The 22790-nt window shown below is 36.9% G+C and overlaps 2 protein-coding genes across 2 annotated transcripts; one reads left to right on the forward strand and one right to left on the reverse strand.

Annotated features, from left to right (window-relative positions):
• Window positions 1-3475: 3475 nt before the first annotated feature.
• LOC114539689 lies at window positions 3476-4490 on the forward strand. Its single transcript, XM_028560301.1, has 2 exons — window positions 3476-3651; window positions 3949-4490. Exons 1-2 carry the CDS (start codon window positions 3542-3544, stop codon window positions 4262-4264), a joined length of 426 nt encoding a protein of 141 aa, XP_028416102.1. The 5' UTR covers window positions 3476-3541; the 3' UTR covers window positions 4265-4490.
• Window positions 4491-6760: 2270 nt separating this feature from the next.
• On the reverse strand, window positions 6761-21503 carry LOC114539686. Its single transcript, XM_028560298.1, has 3 exons — window positions 20584-21503; window positions 6896-7075; window positions 6761-6778 (listed from the first exon to the last, which is right to left on the reverse strand). Exons 1-3 carry the CDS (start codon window positions 20890-20892, stop codon window positions 6761-6763), a joined length of 507 nt encoding a protein of 168 aa, XP_028416099.1. The 5' UTR covers window positions 20893-21503.
• Between the last annotated feature and the right edge of the window lie 1287 nt (window positions 21504-22790).

Consider the following 22790-nt stretch of genomic DNA (forward strand, 5'->3'; position numbering starts at 1 on the left):
CCGAAGCCAGAAAATGTTAACATTCATTGACTATAAAGGCGGCTGAAAGCCCTTTCCTTCTGAAATCTACATTATCTCAAATGTATAATAACAGTTCTGTCATTCAGTTAATCATTAACAACGTAGTAAATTTGAAACAGCAACAAGAACCTACGTTGGATTTACTGAGTATGAACAAGTACATTAAATATTAAAAAATATTACCTGAAAGGTAGATTTCTGACCTAGAAACACTATCTATGTCGTTTTAAACTGTGAAGAACCTGTCGGAGGGGTTCTTGAAAGCATCATGCAATTGCATTCCTTGGTGGCACTTCTAGCAATTGAATAAGTTCATTTAAGATGTGAGCATAAGAGAAAATACTGTGTACGGCGAGGATCTATTTAAAACGAGGCTAAAAGCGGATTCCACTTACAGCGAAATCGTTCGCTAGCGAAATTTTGCATATTTTCTTTTGAATTTTAACAGCATAAATAAATTAGTTTCTAAGTGTTTTGAGGATGGATTCTAAGTGTATTGATTTGATTTATTCGAGATTAATAAAGTGGAAATCGAGATTCCTATAAGTTCATTTCAAAACTATAGCTATTATTAAGCTTAAGGTTGTATTTGAAAATACTGAACACATGAAAATACAATTTAACTACGATTTGGAAAGTTAACGATGCTATTGAGGATGATTTACTTTAACTACGTTTTAACTATGATTAACGCTAACTACGTTTTTATATAACTGGCTTAACTACGTGATTAAAGTTAACGACGTTTTAACTACAAAAAAAGTGATTAAAAAGTGATTAAGAGTTTTATACAACCGGCCCCTGCATGGCACTAAACTGCCGTATTATAGTCTATAAAATTGGAATATTTTAAGAAAACCTATTTGCAATTAGTAGTCCCAAATTCTTCCCTTTTTGATGAATTTCAACCAATAAATTAGTTCATTTAATAAAGATTTCATTTGTTTTGCCAACAAAAAATGATCTTGTCCAAAAGTACATACGAGTGACCACGAGTGACCACGAGTGACCACGATTGATCACGAGTGACCTTGAATGACCACGAATGACCACGGATGACCACAAATGACCACTGGTGACCACGAGTGATTTTTTTTGGATTGGCTATCTATAAAATTGGAGAACAGTTAAAACGAAAAACAGGGAAAGCTTTCTTGGTTTAAGACTTGGTTTTAAGTTTGAAGTTTTGTGTCATTTTTCTATCCTGGTTCCTCTGCTTTTCCGTCTCCCTGATTTCCTTGTTCCATTGGTTTACAGTTCCCGGATTCGTATTTCAAAGATAGACTTTGGTGATTGAAAATGGGACTGAAAAAGCTATTTTTGTATCGAGGTATGCATGGGGTCACTTTTCCCGCCCGGTGAAGAGTCACAAAACAAAGATGGCGGAAAGTCTTAAGCGCAAGGAATATAGTCCTAAAAGGCTTGAACTTTTTACAAGATATAAGCGTCGAGGAGAATTTAAATGCAAACCGATTGTTTTAAGTGATGAGTGCGAGGCCGAAGGCAGTTTACAGTCTACACGAAAAAGACTTAGTTTTAGTTTTAACGATGGCGACACTGAGTCTAGTGAAGAATGTGACGAAATGATAAAAACAAACGATAGCAATGACAGCAGTGAAGTAAGGAATTGAAATGACCCCGTTTCCCGCTTTTTATCAACTACCTTAAACTTTGTAATGATGTTAAATTATTGAAAACATAGTGAAAAGAAAAGGGTCAGGGGAGTATTTACATAGTAAATCACAGTCTTAAAAATAGACAAACGGACAGGTCAGGATTTGCTAGTGATTTCTTCTCTCTTTACTTTTCATGGGGGCCAGTTTTTTTTTCGCCCACTGTATATTTTACATGATATTAATTTATAGTTATATATTGATTACTATATTCAAAACTGAAAATGAAATTTTTTAGACTAGTTCCAGTTATTTTCTGAATTATGGGATTACATCAGTTTTCCGTAGAACATGGACACGGAAAACTGGACATCAACTTTCTATTTAAAGCAGCGAAAATTTGGTTTTTATATAAGTAGTGCTTGCGGTAACAAGTAAAAGATTACAACTGTGCTAAATATTTAAATGAAGTTTTTTTATTCGGGTGTACAATTTCTACCTCCAAATTGACTCCTGGGTGGTCTCTCCAGGTTTAATTGATGCATATTTTGTCTGCGTAGCTCCAGTTATGGTAAATCGCGTGGTAGGGGTAATCTCGAAGGGCTTCCTTTTCTATATCTTAAATACCCTCGCGTTTTCTTTCGTAGATTTTAGTAAACTGCTAAACCCACGAAGATAGGCACCTCGTACCCAGGGTGACAGGGCCTTTTCTCTGTGGTCATTCTGGGGAGGGATACCCGCTGAGAAAAGACCCTGGGTACGAGGTTGTATCTCAACAAGCACTGCTTTACACTTGGTTTCGATGCAACTGCTGTATAAGAAAACACTGAATGTTCACCTGAATAGTATATATTCATCTAGTCATTCCGAAAACAGGATCACATTACAACCTGAAAACATGTTAGGCAATTTAACAAAAAGTTATGAATATTATTCAGATAAAATTTTTGTTTTAATTGGTATAGGCAATTAGTAATTGTTTTATTGTCCAGGTTAAAGGCCCAGTTTCCTACTACAAAGGCAACCGAAACTTGCCACTGCTTCACACGAAAAGTCCGGATCTTGAGGAGATAATTAAATTATGTAAGTTTGGTCCGCAACCAAAAATGTTGTGCAAACAAAAACCTTTGAGAATCCAGGAAACTGCGACATTTGTTATTAATCAAGGTAGTATTGGGTTAAAGCACCCATTTGATCTGGATGCGGATGATATTGCGGGTACTTTTACCAAGAAAGACAGTGTCCATTTTACGAAATTGATGGAGTTCGGAGGTTCATGTTAAGGCTAATTTCCACTCCGGAAAACGAGCAGCGGATCGGATCGGAGCGAAAGATAATCCGTGCGTACGCCATCTGTTGAAATTTTTGGCTTATATTGATCCGAAAGCGTCCGTGACCGGATAAAAAAAGTTCAAATAGTTTTGATCCTATTCAAAATCACTTCATGGATCGGACCAGATCGGAAAAAAATCCGATCCGCTGCTCGTTTTCCGGAGTGGAAATTAGCCTTTACTCGCGATAGAAAAGGGCAAATTGATGCAGGGACATTTAACCAGAGAACAAGCCAAGGATGGAAACCTTAAACTGCTAACATTCGCAAATTACATGCAGTATTCCGAAGAAGAGCAGTGCACAAGGAAACATTGGCGAAAGAAGGGTCTTCTTTCAGCAGGGTTATCATGTCTATCATGTCTGTGGAAGAATATAACAATGTCAAAGGAAAAATCGGAGATATGAAGATCTACAACTTGCTCTATCCTCATTATTATACACTACTACTTCACTGGTGGCCATGTTGTTCCCATCCATGGCCAGCCTCATGGAACGCTAAGTCAGTAAATGCCACTGAATTCCGACTAAAGGAACATTCAACGAAAGTACAATTAAGAGAAAATGCTGCCAGTGATATGAGAGCACCTAAAACAGTTGCCCAAGAATCAACAGAAGGGATACAATTGTTGGAGATTGATTCAGTTTCGACCATTGTTAGGGATCCAAAGCAGATAACAAATTACAAGTATGTGTATTTTCGAAATGTTTATCTTCTCAATTTTCTTGCCATGTTTTATAATAAGAATTTGAAACATATGAAAATTAGAAAGAAACTTCTTGCAGTTGTATTACACGAAAAACTTGTCATTAATGTTTGACACTATAACGTTATTTTTCTGTGCGTGCATGCAGGCAGATCAAAAACCTGAAATAGGTCATGATTTAAAGCTACATATATGCTGAAATCAATTGTGAGAAAATCTGCCCACGCGCTTAATCCCGTTGTAGAACTTTCTAATAAATAATTCTCCTATGTTTCCAGGTACAACTATGGTAAAAACAAGGATTCGAACGCTGACGAGTTAAACAATATAATTGTTGAGCTTTTAAGCCAAAAACAACAAGGGGCGTATTGTGTCATCGATAAAGAGCAACCATACATCAGGGAGTTTTTTCTGCGCGACTCAAACCGCGTACAAGAATGTTTCTCTTGTCTCGAAAGAAACTGGAAAACATCCATGGTTTCCTCGTCCTCTACTTGTGCACCGAAGCAAGACCCAAGAGGAATTTCAGCATTTCTGGCAAGCAGTGAAACGAAAAACTCCACAGCTGAAGAACGTTGGCGTATTTGGAACTGACGAAGAGTCTGCAGTTTATAATGGTATATTGTCAGAGTGCGATGGCAAAACCATACATCTTTTGGGATTAGAGCATGTTAAGGCGATTGTTGAATGGAAACTTGACGAGCTCAAGTTTCCAAACGCGTCTAAAAGGCGCATTATCTCAGACATATCTGGAGGAAAATTAACACAGAAGAATGAGGGATGAGATTAGTCGTCACCTTCCACAAGGCGTAAAAAAAATTACCGTCGAACGTTTTTAACATTTCTCTTTTGTGTTTTCTGTTTTGTGTTTTCTGTGTGTCTCTAGTCGAGAAATATATGTTATTTTCTGGCTGAGAGATAGAAAAACATTTCCCTGAGGTGTCAAAAACGACCCTAAGCCCCAGGCCGAGGGACGTGTTTGAAACTGACGGGTGTGTAAATGAAGCAATCTGATTGGCGGAATTTTGCATCCGGCCCGCTGTGAAATGCAACTACCACTCATATCAACCATGCAATCAGACGCTCTCAACGTATACAGAGTCTTGAAACTAGAAACTAGACACATGTAAATGATATTCTTGTATGTTTGCATAGTGACAGTCGATAAGTGCTTGTAGGTACACCACGTAACGAAAGTTGTTTTTAATCTGATATAGAAAAGAGTTTTGTATCAAAGCCAGGCAAGACATTGTACAACATATTCGTTTATTTAATGTAATTTAACGGGTTTACAAACATGAACATAAAGAAAATTTAGAATTGGAAATAACAAAACAATAGGCCAATATTAAATAAAGATAAAATTGTGTTAAACTACCTTCTTTATGCGGTTATCCTTTTAAAATTTGCCCTTTTTTTGCGATAAATGCTACGGAATACGAAACTAAATACAAGATTATAAGTCAGATTCCCGTAAAACTCAAACGTTTGGAACAACTGCTTTTCTAGTATATTTTTGTCCTCAGTGCAGTTCTATAAAAAGACAACTTTGTCTTATTCCATCAATCTTATACACCATAATTAATAAAAAAAAAGCCAAAACAACGCCTGGAATAATGAAATTCGTCGTTTCTTTCTGTATTCGATGGAATTCACCGTGAAAATGTAAATAAAAAAACGCGCGCACCGGTCTCTGGTATGGATTTTTATTTGCTTGCAAAATAATGCACCTCAAGCTTGGGGCGAGTTCACTTGGTAGCGAAAGCAATAGCAACTTTCGGCCTAGGGGAAATGTCCGTTCGTTTTAATCCTGCGTAAACTGGAATATTTTTAAGGCGGCCCTCTTGTCTAAAAAAAAGGAAAAAATGAGAAATTCTTACACCATATATATTAAAATATTTGATAAAAAACAAACTATTCTTTCTTGCATCACTTTATGGCCTTGGGGCATAATTAAGACTTCCTCGCATATATGCTGTGACTTCTTTGTATAGCCTATATCTATTTACCAAGATGAACAAGGTAGCCGGCTACTTGGTATTACCAACTAAAGTAGTCGTGGTGATTGTCACTACATGCTAAACAACAGTTTGCCGTTGAATTAATGGCAACGTAACGACATCCTTGTTAGAGACACTGGAAATTTTTTCCCTACTACGAATCAACTTCGTCTCTAATGGTTCCAACAAAAGGACTATGTTATTCTTTTTTCTTTTGTCGATTTCTTTAACTTCATCATTATTATTCAAAGGTTTCTCCTCAAGGATATCAATGTCAGCCTCCTCTTTCTGATCGTCATAAACGCACCAAAACTATTGATTATGACAACCATGGTTAAATACACAAATATTATCGGGAAAAACATAAGATCTTTGTCCCCAACATTTTCGGGTATGTTCTCAATAACAGCAATGGCTATACTTGAATGTCTTGCCGAAGAAAGAACCGTGACAGACAGTATTGACTTCTTGGACAGGCGTAACAGGGATGCAAATATGAAAGACATCACCAGAAACGACGTGATGACAGCCGTACCAAGAGCAGTTACAGCCACAATCATCCAAGGTGAGAATTTTCGAAGGTCGCCTTTCGCTGTAGCTTGGCTAATTTTAACCCAAAACATAACAAGGAGAGCCCCAGAGGTGACGAATTTCAGATACGTATTTAACTTTTGAACAATATCTTTTACCCATTTAATAAACTCAAAAGTCGCCCAACCTAAAAATATCGGTATTTTGTCATATACTTAAACGTTGTCTTTAAACATTTTAAGGCAGTTGATGTTAAAAAATATTGCGGGATAGTGACTTCAGGGTGTACACTACAAAATGTTTTTATATTTTAAAAAAAACATTAAGATCTATTGATTTCATATTACTAGCCAACTGAAGTTATCCTAAATGAAGTTCTGAGACCTTTATGAATGCGAATGTTTTTTTTCTTCGTTCGAACCCCAGACACACCCGATGATGGAAAATTGGCGGCTAACCAAATTTAACACTGTAATGATGGAATTGCTTTTATTTAGCTTTAAATAAGTTCACATAGATGCTGAACTAAAACAATTAACTTTGGTGCAATAATAATAGTTTAGCACGCATTGTACACCTTATATGAGTACATGATTTGTTAAGAAAACGAACGGGGGTTCACGTCAGCTGGTGGGTTTAAAAAATGCTCCTACCCAAGCATTAGATAAACATTTAAATAGCTTTTCATACTTACAATCAAAGGTAAAAGAATGTACAAAACCACTCCAGGTAATATAGTGAGAAAACTGACACTGGCGGTCTGAAATGCTGGTATTAACCATGTTGTCATGACTGGAACTGTAAAGACTGATATGACGGTGGCAATTATTGCAATCAGTAATGTCAATGCTCGGTCCCCATTTGCTTCTGTCACCTACAGTTATGACATAATAAAACAAGGTCTGAAACTACAAGTGGAAACAGCCTGCATACTACTGATCAGGCAACCTAAGTATAATTTCAATTTGGCCATGGAAGTTTGAAAACTTTCGTCTTGGAAGAAGTAAGCACAATTAGTTAATACTCGCTGTTTTTCATTAAAGACTTTAAGGCCTGTTTATATGAATTCGAATACCAGGGAAAACTTTTATTCAACTTTGTCTCGGCCTCCAGGGTTAACTTTTCCTCCTAGCGCATGTGCAATAAGTAGTAGTTAAAGTACCAGCGGCCGATCTGTGATTAATCATTAATGTGTTTAATTATTGTAAATCCCATGCGGATCGGCCGCGAATATTTTAACGCGCTCGTGTAATGAATAAATTAAGCTTAATGCATATTGGGGGTGTGTGTAACGGAGTCATGAATACTAATTAAGATTAGTTGTATCAAAGTTAAAAGATGAATTACTAATTCATAAGACGGATAATGGAGAATTACAGATGTCTACATTACAGATGTAACAAAAATACTGCGCAATGATTGGAAGTTAGACTCATTAATTATTCATGATTTCACAATACAGCATTTCACCATAGAACATTTCTTAAGAAGGCACTGTCGCTTCCTATTGCAATTTTATCTTATAAACAGCGCGTAAAACTGATGTGTAGGGCTGATGGCTAACCGGCCAACTTTGTGATTTAACTGCGCTATATTATAACATATTGAAAATGAACACTAAAAATACGCACGATGTCGAACTGTTCTTTAAATGCATTCCCTGCGTGCGCATTTTATGGTAATTACCGACAGTTAATAAAGAGGATTCTCGATTTAGGATTACTAAGATTTAATCAAAGTTATTCCTAACAACGGGCGATTTTAAAACGATTCAAAAAACCACTATCCGGTGGATAGCGCTATCCGGATTTCATACAATCGATCCAGGATATAAATAACCATCACATATCCAAATAGATATCACAACACATGTGGGCACCATTTATAATTTAATATCGAGCAACATGATTTAAATTAAAAGTTTGCCAAATTTTTCGCCTGAAGAGAACGCTATTCGCCTAGTGACATTGATAGAAAGAAGCTATGTCAACACTTAAGAACTAAACACGACACTTAAAACATATTTCACCAACACGACACTTAAAACATATTTCAACTTCAAACCCAAGCCGGCGCGAGAGTACTAATTCAGCTGAGAGATTTATTACACCTGGGTATTTCGACAAAACATTGTGGAATCCACAGTTGTCCAAATTCTATGTCATGGACTGTCCACGTTGGATGATTTTGTTAGTTATGCGCATGGGCGAAATTTAAGCGAGTAAAGACTGGTAACCAGCTGATACAATAAGTGATTAAAGGAGAATGATATTTAATCTATATAAGCTATAATTATAGTCTTTTAAACAGGTAGGTGTCGATTTTGTTTATTCCGTATTTGCTGAATTAAAATAATGAATTTCCTGCTTGAAGGGGCTGAAAGACGAGTGATGATAGCTTCAGTTTTATGATATTTGAATCCGAATAATAGTAAATCAGTTATCGACTCATTTGAGCAGTGTCATAATATAAGCTTAGATTTGGCGAACACAGGAAATTTGTTGTTTGTATTAAATGAGGGAGGGATTACTGTTATCAAATAACTAGCTAGGTCATGCATATGTATTTAGTGAAGAGCATTGACGTTTACAACAACCTCGACGGTAATTCAACACTGAAAATAATTTTAGATAATGCAAGGCTATATTTTTAGCAGCTGAAGTATAATATTAATTATATGAAAGATAAGAGACGAGATTTAACTGGGTACCAGGGTCGAGCTGGCCAAGCCGGCGCCACTAAAACAAGATGTTCCACATTCTGTGAAATCACCTGTCGTATAGACATCGACCTATTAGTGCATGCAAAGGGAGGAAACGCGCATGCAAAGGGAGGAAACGCATAACCTCTGTATTCCACCCTTATTATTATGAACGCATCGGTTTGAAACGCATGCGGGTCTGGTTTGAAACTCGCAAATTTTGGTAATTGCCAGTCAGACGTGATGCAGAGGTCTATCTCTAGGGGCCCCCACTTCTGAAAAAGTGTTTGGAAAAAAACTTGGTTCAGTTTCCAATCTCTGGAATCTGTCAACAACCTGGATTACATGTCTGTTCTCACAATCAATATTCCAGGCAGATGTTCCGCCGACACATGTATTTGTTGCTGGATGCACCAATTGCATAGATCTATGGCTAGATTGGAGAGTATTTTGTGAGTGGTTCCCCCAATTTTGTTGATGTAAGTTACTACTGATGTATTGTCCATCAAACAACCTTACATGAGCTACTGCTTTGAGTTGACAAAATTTTTTGATTCCAAACGACCCGGCTAGAAGTTCTAGACAATTTATATGAAACGTCTTCTCCTTTGTACTCCAAGAACCCCCTGTATTCACCGCTTCGCAAGATGCACCCAATCCCTTTCGAGATGCATCTGTTTCGATTAGCAGATCGACTGAGCTTTGGAACAGAGCTTTTCCGTTCCAACCCTGAAGGTGGTCCCTCCACTAAATTATCTCCTTCTTCGCATTGGAGTCGAGAGTAATTAACGCCTCGTATGCATGATTCTAGGGAGTTTAACCTTTGGTTTTTTGAAGTTTGAAGGTTGCGGTATTGAAGAGAAGCAGGGAACACAGCTTCGATAGAGGCGGTAAGGAGGTCCAGGAATTTTGAACTAACTCATTTAGATCTACATTTGTTGGCAACGTTCCTTATCTTCCGCAGCTTCTCGTCTGGAAGCAGGAGTGACAAAGTTGCCGAATTTATTAGAAAACCTAAAAGCTCTACTCGTTGTGTTGGTTTGAACGGAGACTTCTGGAAGTTGATAAAAAATCCCAGACTCTCCAACAGATTTAGAGCGGATGCTGCATGGTGCAGAACCAAGCTCATAGATTCCCCCATTATAAGAATGTCGTCTAACTATATAATTAGACGAATTCCCAACATTGCTACAACTGGTTCATTAGCTTTGTGAAACTCTTGGTGCTGTGGCAAGGCCAAATGGAAAGCATGCAAACTCTAGCATAGTCCCCTTCCAAAGGAAGCGTAATGATTTCTGGCGATCGTTCCAAATTGGAACTTTCAAGTAAGTATCCTTTAAATCTACCTTCACCACTAGTCGTCATTCTTTAACAGGTCTCTAGTGTTCGTACACTAGAAATTGATTGAGTGGCTTCAAACAAACACTGAACTTATAAAGCCTGTTGCATCATGTATAGTCGATAGAGTACTTTATGTTTTGTTTTAATTCTTTAAAGTCATTGTACTTAAGTGAATAATAAAGGCAATGCATTGTTAAATTGAGACGAGTATCTTGAAATACAATTAATATTACGCCAATGAACTAAATGGGATTTCAATTAAGTAACTTGTTCCAGATGTATGCTCCACGTTTGCCCACTATTGATGATAACTGATATAAGGACGCCCATGAATCATGTCAGCGTCGACATCATGTAGTTCTATGAACGATCTAAATATTTTACCTAAATATTAGATTAATCTTCTATCGTATCATAAAGATGTGAATGTAGTATACACTGTGACCATATATGAATATTTCATAAGCAAAGCTGCTCAAATTATGTTAGGTTGTCCCCTCCTGGAATAAATTTGGTAATTGTTAAAATCAGATGCGGCTGTTTTATGTGCATCCCACCGAATCTAGCATAAAAATGCCAAAATCTGATCACCCTGGTAGTATAAGACATTATCCGTCGAGTGTTTCCTGTCGCCATAGCCATATTGTCTTACAAAGAACGCGTGGGCAACAAAACCAACTACAGCAAAAAGATTAACTAAAGGTATTAATTAATGTAATAGGATTGTATTTTAGTACCAATCACAGTTAAAATATTGCGTTGCTTCCAACAGTGACACATATATGGACATAGCGAGGAAGGCTGGTGTTTTTCAAGGGTTTCTGTTACCCACAATCAAACTGCACTTGAAAACTTAGCACCTCGAATAGGTACTTTCGCATTCAGACTGCGTGCGTATTGACTATACTTAGAAGCTACTCTTCATATTGGTGAAAAATGCATTATTTACGCTTTGTTTTATTTTAATTTGTTTATCATAGGTACGTATATTAAAGGAAATATGTACTTGAATTCGCTGTGTATATGCACGCAGGCATAAACCAATGTTTAACACAATTATAAACAGATCAGCAGTCAGTTTTTTAAACACAGGTTTATTATAAATTCTAATATGAAAAAGTCCACATAAATTGTTTTTTAAAAAAATGCGGACAAAGTAGATTAGGTGTTATGTGACCGCCTATACTCAGATGGGTCTTCTTTTTAAAATTATATATCGATCATTTATCCAAGAATTTGAAGTATTTGCCAGCATGGATGTTTACTGCGTCCAGATGTTAATACCAGATGTAGATAAAGAGTAGGCATCAATAATGATCTTACAAACGTCAAACAGTGGTATACAAATCTTATTACAACTCAATTAAAAAAACTGTTTATTTTACTTAAAAAAACAGGGTGAGTAAAAAAACCTGACACCTTTGAAATTCAAATTAGCCGCATAGCACGGCTGTAATGTGACAGAAGTTGCCTAAAATATCTCATGGGCATACGAAGCATATCAAATAAGGGAATCATTAATTAACCTAAAACATAAAGTTTGTTCCCTTTGGGAGTTAAAATGCAATCTATGCTCTGTAAATAAAAAATAACAGTTTTATCAACGCGCCACGTTGAATTATTTCAATTGGTTTAAACACTGTCGCATTAATTAACCACGTCTTGTTGATTGTACACATGGGAATTGTCAAATTCCAGCCATAAGTTCGCGGCTAATTTAACTTTCAAAGGTGTCAGGTTTTTTTTACTCATCCTGTATTTTTGACGCTATGATTTCTGACTATGATATCCGTAGCAATTTGATAATTATGTTGATTTACTTGAACTGGTTACATAACTGGCAAATATCCATCAATACTACATACCAAGTGATTTTCTTAATCTTATTGTAAATGTTACATTGCAAAAAAATTCTTATGTATAATTTGGTTTGACGCAGTCCGGCATTCGGCCGGGCGTAACTGGAACGATAATTAGGAGGCGAAGACTGATATATTCAGTTCTGCCCGACGGATTTCTATTGTAGTTACAAAAAAAATCCGTCGGGTAGAGCTGTATGTATGAATATTCGCCCCACCCCCCCCCCCCCCCGCCAATTATCCTTAATTCTACTTACGCCACTGTCAGCATTGAATTGTAATAAGATTTGTACCACAGTTTGATGTTCGTATATAAGTTCATTATTATGGACGCCCACTTCTTATATATAGATATAAAAAGATTAATAGAAGACCCATCTGTACGTAACCAATAAGAGATGAGAGATCAGTAAAAATGCCTTTTTAATAACTCGCAAAATTAATATCTCATTGACGTATGTTATTGATCCATTAATCGTTTTGAAATGTAGGCTCATAATTAGCTTATGAAATTGACAAGTTTTTGAGAAGCCTGATACGATAACCAAATGATTATATGAAAGTATAGTGATAATATACTTTGTCTTGTCTGAAATATCTGGTTATAAGTGGTACAGCTTGACTACATTTGCGAAGTTTCTGATACTATGAACCCAGTTATTCTTAAAAAGTCTTATTCTCATCGTTATTCTCAGTCTTGAACAGTACAAAGATAACCTGACACCTTGGCGTTTTCTCTATTGATTTATTTGCAAATATCTTTATATAATCTTTTATACGATGGACGGTTAGCGTTGTTTTCTTTTAAGATTAAATTGAAATCGCCTAGTTTTGAATCTCAATTTTTTAAAATTGTTGTTTACTCGAAAAAGACGAAAATAAATCGTTTGAAGCAATTTCACATGAAAGTGACGCGAAATGTTGCCCTAATTATAGCTTCGAGACAAACAACAAAAACAAGAATGCCGTGCAAGAATACCTATTTTGCAGCTGATTTTAATTACATAGCATTCATGCGCTAAATGCATTAAATATAAAGCATGATCGAAATGATATACCAAAATATTCAACGCATGTGTTCAGTTGAGTCAGAAAAACGCTACAGCGCCCCAAATTTCCGTTTGTGTCATGGCCAACATATCGAAAATATGTTATAAACAACACAGAAATTCACGTTGGTTCCAATCATGAAATTCGATATCTTTCACAGAAACACATATAAACGAATATATGAACCGTGCGTATGATTATTAATCGTCTCGGCGCAAATTAAGAAATGGGACAACGCCGTTAAACTCTATATGGCTTAAATTGCCGATAATATGCATTCATGCAGTATAGTTGTACACAAAACATATATCTATGTAGCTACAATCGGATTATTGGTCGTGTAATCGGCGTTTGCAATGTTCGGTTTGTAGCTTAGTGCCTTGATTACATGCAGAAACTAATTTTCTGACCGAACTCAAAGAACATGAGCATACAATTTGATTTTTGAATTTTTCATGCATTCCAAGTTACCGAAGATCAGGTAATTGACTGATATCCACTTCATGCATGCATATAACACCATTATGTGTAATCCTGTGGCTAAATTAAGACACGCATGGTGCAGAAAATCCGGTGAAATTGCATAAACATGATTCTTTCGTAAACAATTGATACATGCATTATGGCTCAAAGGCATCATGACTCACCACAACCGTTGGAAACGCCGAAGCGCACGGGGAAACGCAGAATATCTGTAGGCCAATTCGAAACTCCTCCGGTCCTAAATCTGGTAATTGTATGGTCCAACTGCTATTCAATGTGCCGTTTCCTTTGTGCAAACCTGTCCTCACAAACCTCGGTAGCAACAATAGCTTTGTTCCAACAACCGGAGTAACCAAGAGAACAAGGACTATTCCCAAAGCTGTCTCTTTATAACAACGAAGTGCGGAACGAATCTCTTCCAAACGAAATTTCGTTCCAATGATGAAAAACAACGTGACGATGCACATCTGCACAACAGGTAGCTTGCTATTAAGGTATACAGCAGGAATAGGAAAAAAAATTCCAAAAGGTATGATAAATAACGTTCCGATAGGAAGAAAATGTTTAGAAAGGAATGCTTTGATACGTTGAGACTTGCTCATTTTCTTCCACATTGAATTGGTAGATCGCTTGTCGATGTCGATTCACATGCAGCCACTTTCACACCTTTTTATTTGGAAAGAATACAGAAGTGAAGTACCCTCGATGCATCCCAGGTTACACTGTAGCACGCAATATAAGCATTGGCCGCAAATTTCCGGCTGTGTGAAATGAAAGTGTGAATTTCAAACTTCAAAGTCTATGTATACTGTGAACAATTAGTGCATGACAGACTCAACTATTCGCTCCTGGCGATAAGCTAAGCCCCCAATTGATGACGGACGTATTAAACAATTCCCTGAAATGTCGTGTGACAATTTAACAAGCTCTTGGACTGAAGTCAACACGCCGAGATCATATCTTAAACGTTTGGGCTGTTTTCCACTGTCGCGTTTTCGTACGTACTGATACGCATGTAAAAGTTTAAAATAATTTTAATCACACTTATGAAATCAACGATTGAATAGATCCATCCATAGCTATAGGGTGGGATTCTGTTGGTGATTCGGTGTGTTTTTCCGGCACAAAATTAATGATACGACAACTTAGAAGGTAATGATATTCTTGTATGTTCGCATGGTGACAGTCTCTAAGTAATTTAGCTTGAAGTGTACGTGGTGTACCTACCAGCTAAATTACTTAACTTAGAATGTTTTAAGCTCTTAATTTACGCGCGTGTACGACGTACGTACAAATAACGCGACAAAGGAAAGCAGCCCTTATTGACAGACGCGTATAGCACATCAACAATTTTACCCATTACTCTGACACATTTAAAGCTCTAATTAGGAACAAATAAAAATACCGGTAAAAGGTGATCTGGAACACTAGATAAAGTTGGAATGTTATCTAATATTCAAAGGTCGAAAGTGAATAATCGAGAGTTGTGACTAAAATCTCGAGGGTCGAGGGTAGTATATTTTCCGATCAATTCGCTATATGATAGATAGATCAGTTGAACTTGTTATATACAGTCTATACTCTAGTTCGATGTGGAAGGCTATCTGGCTTAATTCGTGCACATCGCAGGTGACCTCATGAAATTCCACAACTACCTCTAATTCGAGTAACATATACTTTGAAACTGCAGGGGTCACATAATTTCTGCAAAAAAGCCATCACTAAATGGACAACGTATAAAGTTACGTTTTTTTAAACATTACTTTGCGTAAATGCTTATGCATGGTGCCAACAGAAGGCCGCAAAAATGGCCTTATGAAAAAAAAGGCATGAGAAACACGATTTAATCTCACCAAGTTATTTAATGTGTTGGCGTTTTTATTAGAAGCTAGTAACACTGATATTTAAATGTGAATATATGGGTAATTTAAGGATTAAAAAAGCTGAAAATCAAGTAATCCCCTCCAATATTTTGAATTACACCCGGGTATTGTGACAAAACAAACTCAGAATCCAAAGTTGTCCAAATCCTATATCACGGACGCTGGTCGTTTAATGGTCATGGCACATGTGCGCAGGTGCAAAATTTGTTCGAGCGACCAATCTGCAAGACTTGGCAATCAGCAAATTTCTGATTGGCTGAGACAAAAAGTTTGTGTTTCAATGAGAACGTCAAAAAACTGTCATATCGCAAAACATAGGGTAAAAGCTGAACGTTGGCTATACTCAGGAGACATGGATGCCGTTTTAAAATAAGCAGAGGAAAAAGAACGACTCATAATTTCACAGTTTCAAGAGGCACGCATCAATTTTTTTGATTTCGTATTTACGTAAGAATGTAGTTTGCGCATGCGCACCATACGTATGAGCTTACGTCGTTTTGCAAAGACATACCGATTATAAAAGACAACAATTACACCATCGCTTTAACTTCAAAAAGGGTTTTTAAATGTGTAACGTGGATTTTGATGGGACAAATGTCACTATAATCACTTAATAATATTCGAACCCGACGAACCGGATAATACTTGACGTTTAGCTCTTAAACTATTTTGATGGCTTATTGAAGCTTGGATGTTTAGCATTTTATAGGCCATCTTAAAAGATATGAGAATCCATTAAGTGCCTGCATGCTTAATACAGCAAAAAACTGCATGGTGACCTTTGTTCCACTTTTATGACTATTTGATAAATAATAGAAATACCAGCTTTCAACGTATATTTGAGTCATTAATTAATATGAGCTTCGGTCTTGCTGGCTGGGAAAATTAGGGTTACTGCATGCATAATGCATTGTATTTCTAATTATGTCCATATTATATGCTCCTCATTTATTTGCAGGTGTGAAATCCACGTTTTTTAGATTCCTATCGGCAGCAACGACATTCCGCGGTCCACCCGAAAGAATTTTTTGAAACCGCAATCGAGAAGTGAATACGAAGGAACGAAGATAACTTGGCATGCATAAAGCGTTGGCGACAGTTTGGTGAATGGCTTGATTGCCTTCGCTTTTTAAAAGAATATCTTTGATGCATTACATCACTTAACAGGATTACTTAAAATCAGTACAGATGTAACGTTTTTATGCGCGTTGAACCCATGGCATGAGAATGGTTGAATCTCATTTAAGCGGACGTCAAAATATCAGTGTCCTCAACTCAAGTGCATGCATGTACATAAGAAGCCTCCCGAATTGCCTTTCAAATTCGCCGTCTTGTATTTTAGCCGATGATACCATAGACAATCCAAAAGACAATCGCTTGTATTCAAAAAGCTCACTTACACTCATACTCATCGAGTGTGACATATAAATTTCGTTAATGCTGATCAATGAGAAAGTTTTTTCTGAATAGATGGAAAGATATAAGGTAAATCACTGAAAATCAAGCCCCTGTTTGGCGGGAAATACCGCCATTGAAACGTTATGAGAAGATTAAGATCTCCCACTCAATGAGTTTGAGTGTGAGTGAGCTTTTAGAATACAGGCGAATGTCTTTTGGATTGTCTATGATGCATGATACTAATTTGACGTAGTGGCCTGGTGACGTGCACTATCCATATATCTCGCGAAAACACCACTTACGACGGAGCATCGATAGATTGAGTATATAGCTATAATTATTGCAATACTATACCATTCGGGTTCAACTGGACAGCGTCCGAATTTTTCGCGTTTGTTCACGTTTCAAACGTTACGTTTGTCAAATGAAACGTTCATGCAGGTTCAAATTGATAAAAGGTTATGTTGTTTACAATACGTTTGTGGGAAAATTCCACATGTTTTATTCACGTGATTAACATGTTTGCATGTTTTACCTCGTATCTATTACTGTTTACTGGGGATATTATCTGAAAGAATTGCAAATCGGGGATAGTCGGCCAGTATTTTAGAATTTTCAAGCAAACTTGTGTTATTTCTTTGTCAAACAATATAACCGATTACCAATTCAAACCTGCTGGTTCAAATATGAACAAACGCGAAAAATTCGGGACACTGACCAATTGAACGCAAATGGTAATAACATGCATCAGGGCAAACTTTATATACCATATTTCAGAACTCGTAAGATAGTCTATATCGAGCTGCCGGAGCTGGTAAATTTTACAAACATTTGTGCTCCAACATATACAAGGAGCATCTGCTCATCGTCATTTCGACTTTGACGTCATCTCGTGAATATTGCCTCTGGCATTGGTGAGTCAGGTCATTGAGACGGATCCGGCCTTTTGTAGATCGTAAATGGCATACTATTTTTAACTTGTTATCACAACCACACTCTGTCTAGTGCACTCTGTTGTCAATTGTAACTGAACCCTTGTTTTGCATATGTTTTGATTTAATATTCTTCAGTCATTACCTTCAATCATATCTCATGTTTTCTTTTTATTACGTATACATGCATCCAGTATATTTCATTATTTATATAGCTATTGCATATAACTTATACAGTTTTTCTTTTAGTTTTAAATAAAAACTGAATTGCATGTACTTTTTTATCTCCGCGCGTCTAGTTGGCTGCATGTTTAAAACTATTTGCTATTGTACCTTATCTTCCCTATTTAAATAAACCCGCACGAAATATATATTTACTGGGCTATTTCTACAATTCTCGAATCTATATGACAATATTTAACTGGTCTTTTTAATTAGAAAAGTGTCCCTATAGCTATATATCCTCCCCATGCATGCACGTTTTTAGAAGAGTTTAAAATCTGGTTGCATTGTTGGGAATGCCGTGAGTAAGGTAAAAACGCTAACTCACATTCACTATCACAATCGCTATTTCATACTCTAAGTCGAGCGTCATTTCCAATCTGTCCTTAAATATCCAAGTTTCTTACTTATTATTGATCCTCAGTAGTAATTTATACCAATGACGTTTGCATGCATTATGATAATTATCCTATATCCGCAAAATTTCCAACAGCAGTCCGCGAAATATTATACAGTATACATTTTTCGAAAACGACAATGAAAGTTGAACTTGCTGCTCAGGGTTAGCTAAGTTTATTCCAGCAAAAATCGCAGTTATCAATATCAATAAACATATCTTTGTCAATACAATATCGAAAAATACCCTGGAAAACTCATGCACTGGAAAAGTAACCACGGTCAACTTAACATTGATTACATCAAATTCATTTCTCAGACCAATTTTTTTATTTGTTGGAAGGACTAACAAGTCGCTTTAAATTCGTTTTTGCCGAATAAAATTGATCATGGACAGATGAATCTGAGACAACTAATTTTAAATTAGTTGTTTTGTCTATCAGCGCCCGGTTTTAATAATTTTCGTAATCGCTGGTTTACAAAGTTGAATATCTTATTTCATATAATTATTTTCGGGACCGATAGAAGTCATATTTTTTAACTGAGTTTTAAAACGAACAGTAGTTCAGAACCACATAAACTAAAACAGTGGATTAAACAGTAACCCAGGGTTAGTGTCAACCTAGCTTTGAACAACTACCGAGTATAGCTATATATATCGCGGTCCTTTATATAAAGGGTGTATCAAAAAAAAGGTAATCCAACTATGGCGTGATCTGCTCATTCTATTAACGAAATTCTTTCACATTCGGAAAGGATAGTTAACTATCGAATGACATGTTTTTAATACTGAATGGTGGGAAAATGAGCAAATAGGTGGCTGATAAAAAGTATTATTCAAAATCGCATATTTTTACCTCCGAGAGTTAGGACTAAAACCATTTAAAATTAACTCCCTTTGGGACTTAATTGAAGAATTTTGCTTCTAAATAAACTACCCGCATATGCATATTAACTAGGAATAAATCACATCAGGAGAACATTCCAAGCAATGCGGACAAGATGTCAAACTTGTATCGATAGAGATGGTGGTCAAGTTGAAGGCATCGGCGCATAGTCTCTTTTTAAAAAGTATAAATGTTAATAATTGCAATAAACATGTTGTAAATCCAATGCAAGCTTGACATGTTCGTGATTAATTGTTTCTTTTTTTGTTATGCACTGCTTTAATTAGGCTCAAAGGTGAAAATATGCGATTGTGACAAACATTTTTTATCAGCCTCTCATTTTTTCACCATTTGGAATTAAAAGCATGTCATCCGATAGTTCAAAGCCTGATCTTTCCGAATGTGAAAAACTTTCGTTTACAGACTGAGTAGTTCACATACAACAGCGTGTTGAAGTTGGATTACCTTTTTTTTATACAACCTGAATAGCGAATGCAAAATTAAATCTATATAGCCTACCCACCATTAAAAGACATTATACCTGATGTTTGCGTGTGGGGATTATCGAAGCCTCGTTTACTGCCGCCGGACAAATAAACTATTCGACCGAAACCAGACGCGATGATTGGTGCGGTGCAAATTTATTCGTTCTATCTTATGGTTTTCTTTTCAAACGAAACGTTTTCAAATGAAATTCGTCGGGCAGAACAAAATATATCAATATTCACCTCCAATTATCGCGTTAATCTTCAGTCCTGCCTAGTTTTAATCGCGTATATATTAACCCGGGCAACGCTAAACTATCTCTGTTATATGTGACTATGTTATAATAAAATGTAACACCTTTGTCGTAGTTGCTAAATTTTGGTCAAAACCGGTATTGGACAAAGACTGCAAATTAAACCATTGAAAGTGAATAGTTACATCGCGAAATTTCGGCATCTTTAGTTTAGTAGGAAATCGTTTATCGTACAATACCTAACAGCCAGTATATGCTGGGTTGTTATTTACATTTTATCTCCAAATTAAAGTCACCGGCTACATGCACTTGGCAGTCTTGGGAGGAATTACAAGTAATTATAATTACAATGACTTGTTATTGTAGCAGATTAGTTTCAAAACTGATAGGATTAGTCTTATAAACAGTTACTTATTTTTTCACATTTCACTTCAAATTTTTGAGACGCCGGACAACAATACGTTGCAATACAAAAAAACATTACGACTTACCACAACCGTTGGAAAAGCAGATGCGCATGGAGAGACACAAAATATCTGTAGACCAATTCGAAATTCCTCCGGACCAAGATCTGGTAATTGTATTGACCAGCTGTTGTTCAATGTCTCATTTGCTTTCAAACCAGACTGGGCGAAATCTCGGAAACTAGGCAACGTCAATAACTTGGTTCCAACAACCGGAGTGACAAACAGAACAACGATTATCCCTAAAAGCGTCTCCTTAAAACAACGGAGCGCAGATCGAATCTCTGTTAAACGAAATTTCGCTCCGATGACGAAAAACAATGTGACAATACACATCTGTACCACGGGAAGTTTGCTGTTGAGGTATACGCGGGAATTGGAAAGCAAATTCCAAGAGGAATGATAAATAATGTTCCGACTGGAAGAAAGTGTTTTGAAAGAAACGCTGTGATTCGGTGACACTTGCACATTTTGTCCATATATACTGCTAGCAAAAGGTATAGCTTGTTGATTACGATTACAGTCACGTCACTCTTTCTATATGTCAGTTGTAGCAATAGAAAATGTGAAAAGAATTCTCGATGTATCACATCATATATTGTCGGGCAATGCATGGAACTGCATGCAGTAAACAACACATGCAAAACCACAAATTTCCGGTCGTACAAACAAAGAGAAAATTGTCGTTAAATTTATGTAAAGCTATATGTAAAATCCAACTGCGAGTATTTGGAGCATGACGTCTTTCGCTTCTGTGCTCGCACCAAACATCACAGTTGATGATGGATAGAAAGGAATTATCCAGACCCCTTGAGGCGTATAGTGACAGGCAGGTGTTGTAGAAAAGCCAAGAAGTGGCCGTGGCGCGGTGCAGGGCATTTTACCACTGATGGCTGATGCTCAGTTTGTCTCCGTCTAAATTGATCTAATAGTAAAAGGGAGTTAAAGATGACACAACGAACAACGGGTACGGATTACGATTGAGGTTCCGTTCACAATGTACCGGATTGCTATTGGAACAGGTCAAATTTTGAAGTAAATCAGTAAGCATTGGCAGTAAGATCTTTAATGTCCGAGACCGGAATAAATGTATCAAATCTTTCAAATTAATAAACATTATTAATAATCGTTATGCTACATAAAGGAAAACGAAGATGTCGTGAGGAGCGGATCTGCGGTACCGTGTGAACGCAGCCTTGAGCTTTGTATTCAAAGTGCTTAACCTGAGAGAAACAATATTTGGACAAACAAAATTTGCATATAGTCCTAAGGGTATACTTTACACCAGCGTCCTTGACTACGACATAATAACTGAATGTATAATAGCGAAATTGACTACGCAACGTTCAGAAGCGCCGCATGCCTATCTTTACTGGGAACGGGTGGGGGTGCTACCCCCAGGTTTTACCGACGAAAACGTGGCACATGAAGCCGGTATCATTTATAAGTTGAAATAACCACTTTGTCAAATAATTCCGACTAGAACTATAGGACTATTGGCGTGACTGAGAGAAAAGAAACTATTTACAATTATATAATATAAACTTATAGGGATATAAGTATCGCAGTTCGTCCGTCATGATTAATTAATCAAGTTATGATTTAACAGTTGAACTCGCGTCTCGCGTTGCTTAATTCTAATCAATTTTAAGTTTCTGGCATGACTGGTTTGCTCGCGCGCATTTGTGCAGGGTTGGTGAATTTGCTGCGGTATCTGAATAGCAGTTTACCGCGCCGATATGGACTTGTTATAATGTTATTGGTAATTTAATACATTAGTTATCACTTAAAATGTATGCTTTTGCCATTCCTCGACTATAGCCAATGTATACATCCAAGCATTTATGTAGGTATATTTCATGTATTTATTTGATGCACACTTCGTTTTTCTTCCACGGCGGCTTTCACTTCTGTGATTCCGTACGTGAGACTGTGTGATCATTGGATGGAGAGGGTACCGTTTAGGTTTCATATCTTGGTGGAGGTACGCATGATTGAAAATGACAGTAAGAAATATTTAATGGACCTTAGCACGTTCGCATTGCCAACCTCGTTCCCTTCGCCGAGCTGGTTCGCTTCGCCAACCTCGTTCGCTTCGCCAACCTCGTTCGCTTCGCCGTGTTGCCGTCACCATCCTTACCGTTCCGCAGCGGGCAAAACTACCTAGGTTACTATACTCGCAGTATTTCATTGACTGACGCCCAGCCTTGTTGGGCCTGTCTGAGAATATTAGG

Source organism: Dendronephthya gigantea, unplaced genomic scaffold, assembly GCF_004324835.1.
Source record: "Dendronephthya gigantea isolate DGI-Jeju-01 unplaced genomic scaffold, DenGig_1.0 000212F, whole genome shotgun sequence".
Classification (NCBI taxonomy): domain Eukaryota; kingdom Metazoa; phylum Cnidaria; class Anthozoa; order Malacalcyonacea; family Nephtheidae; genus Dendronephthya; species Dendronephthya gigantea.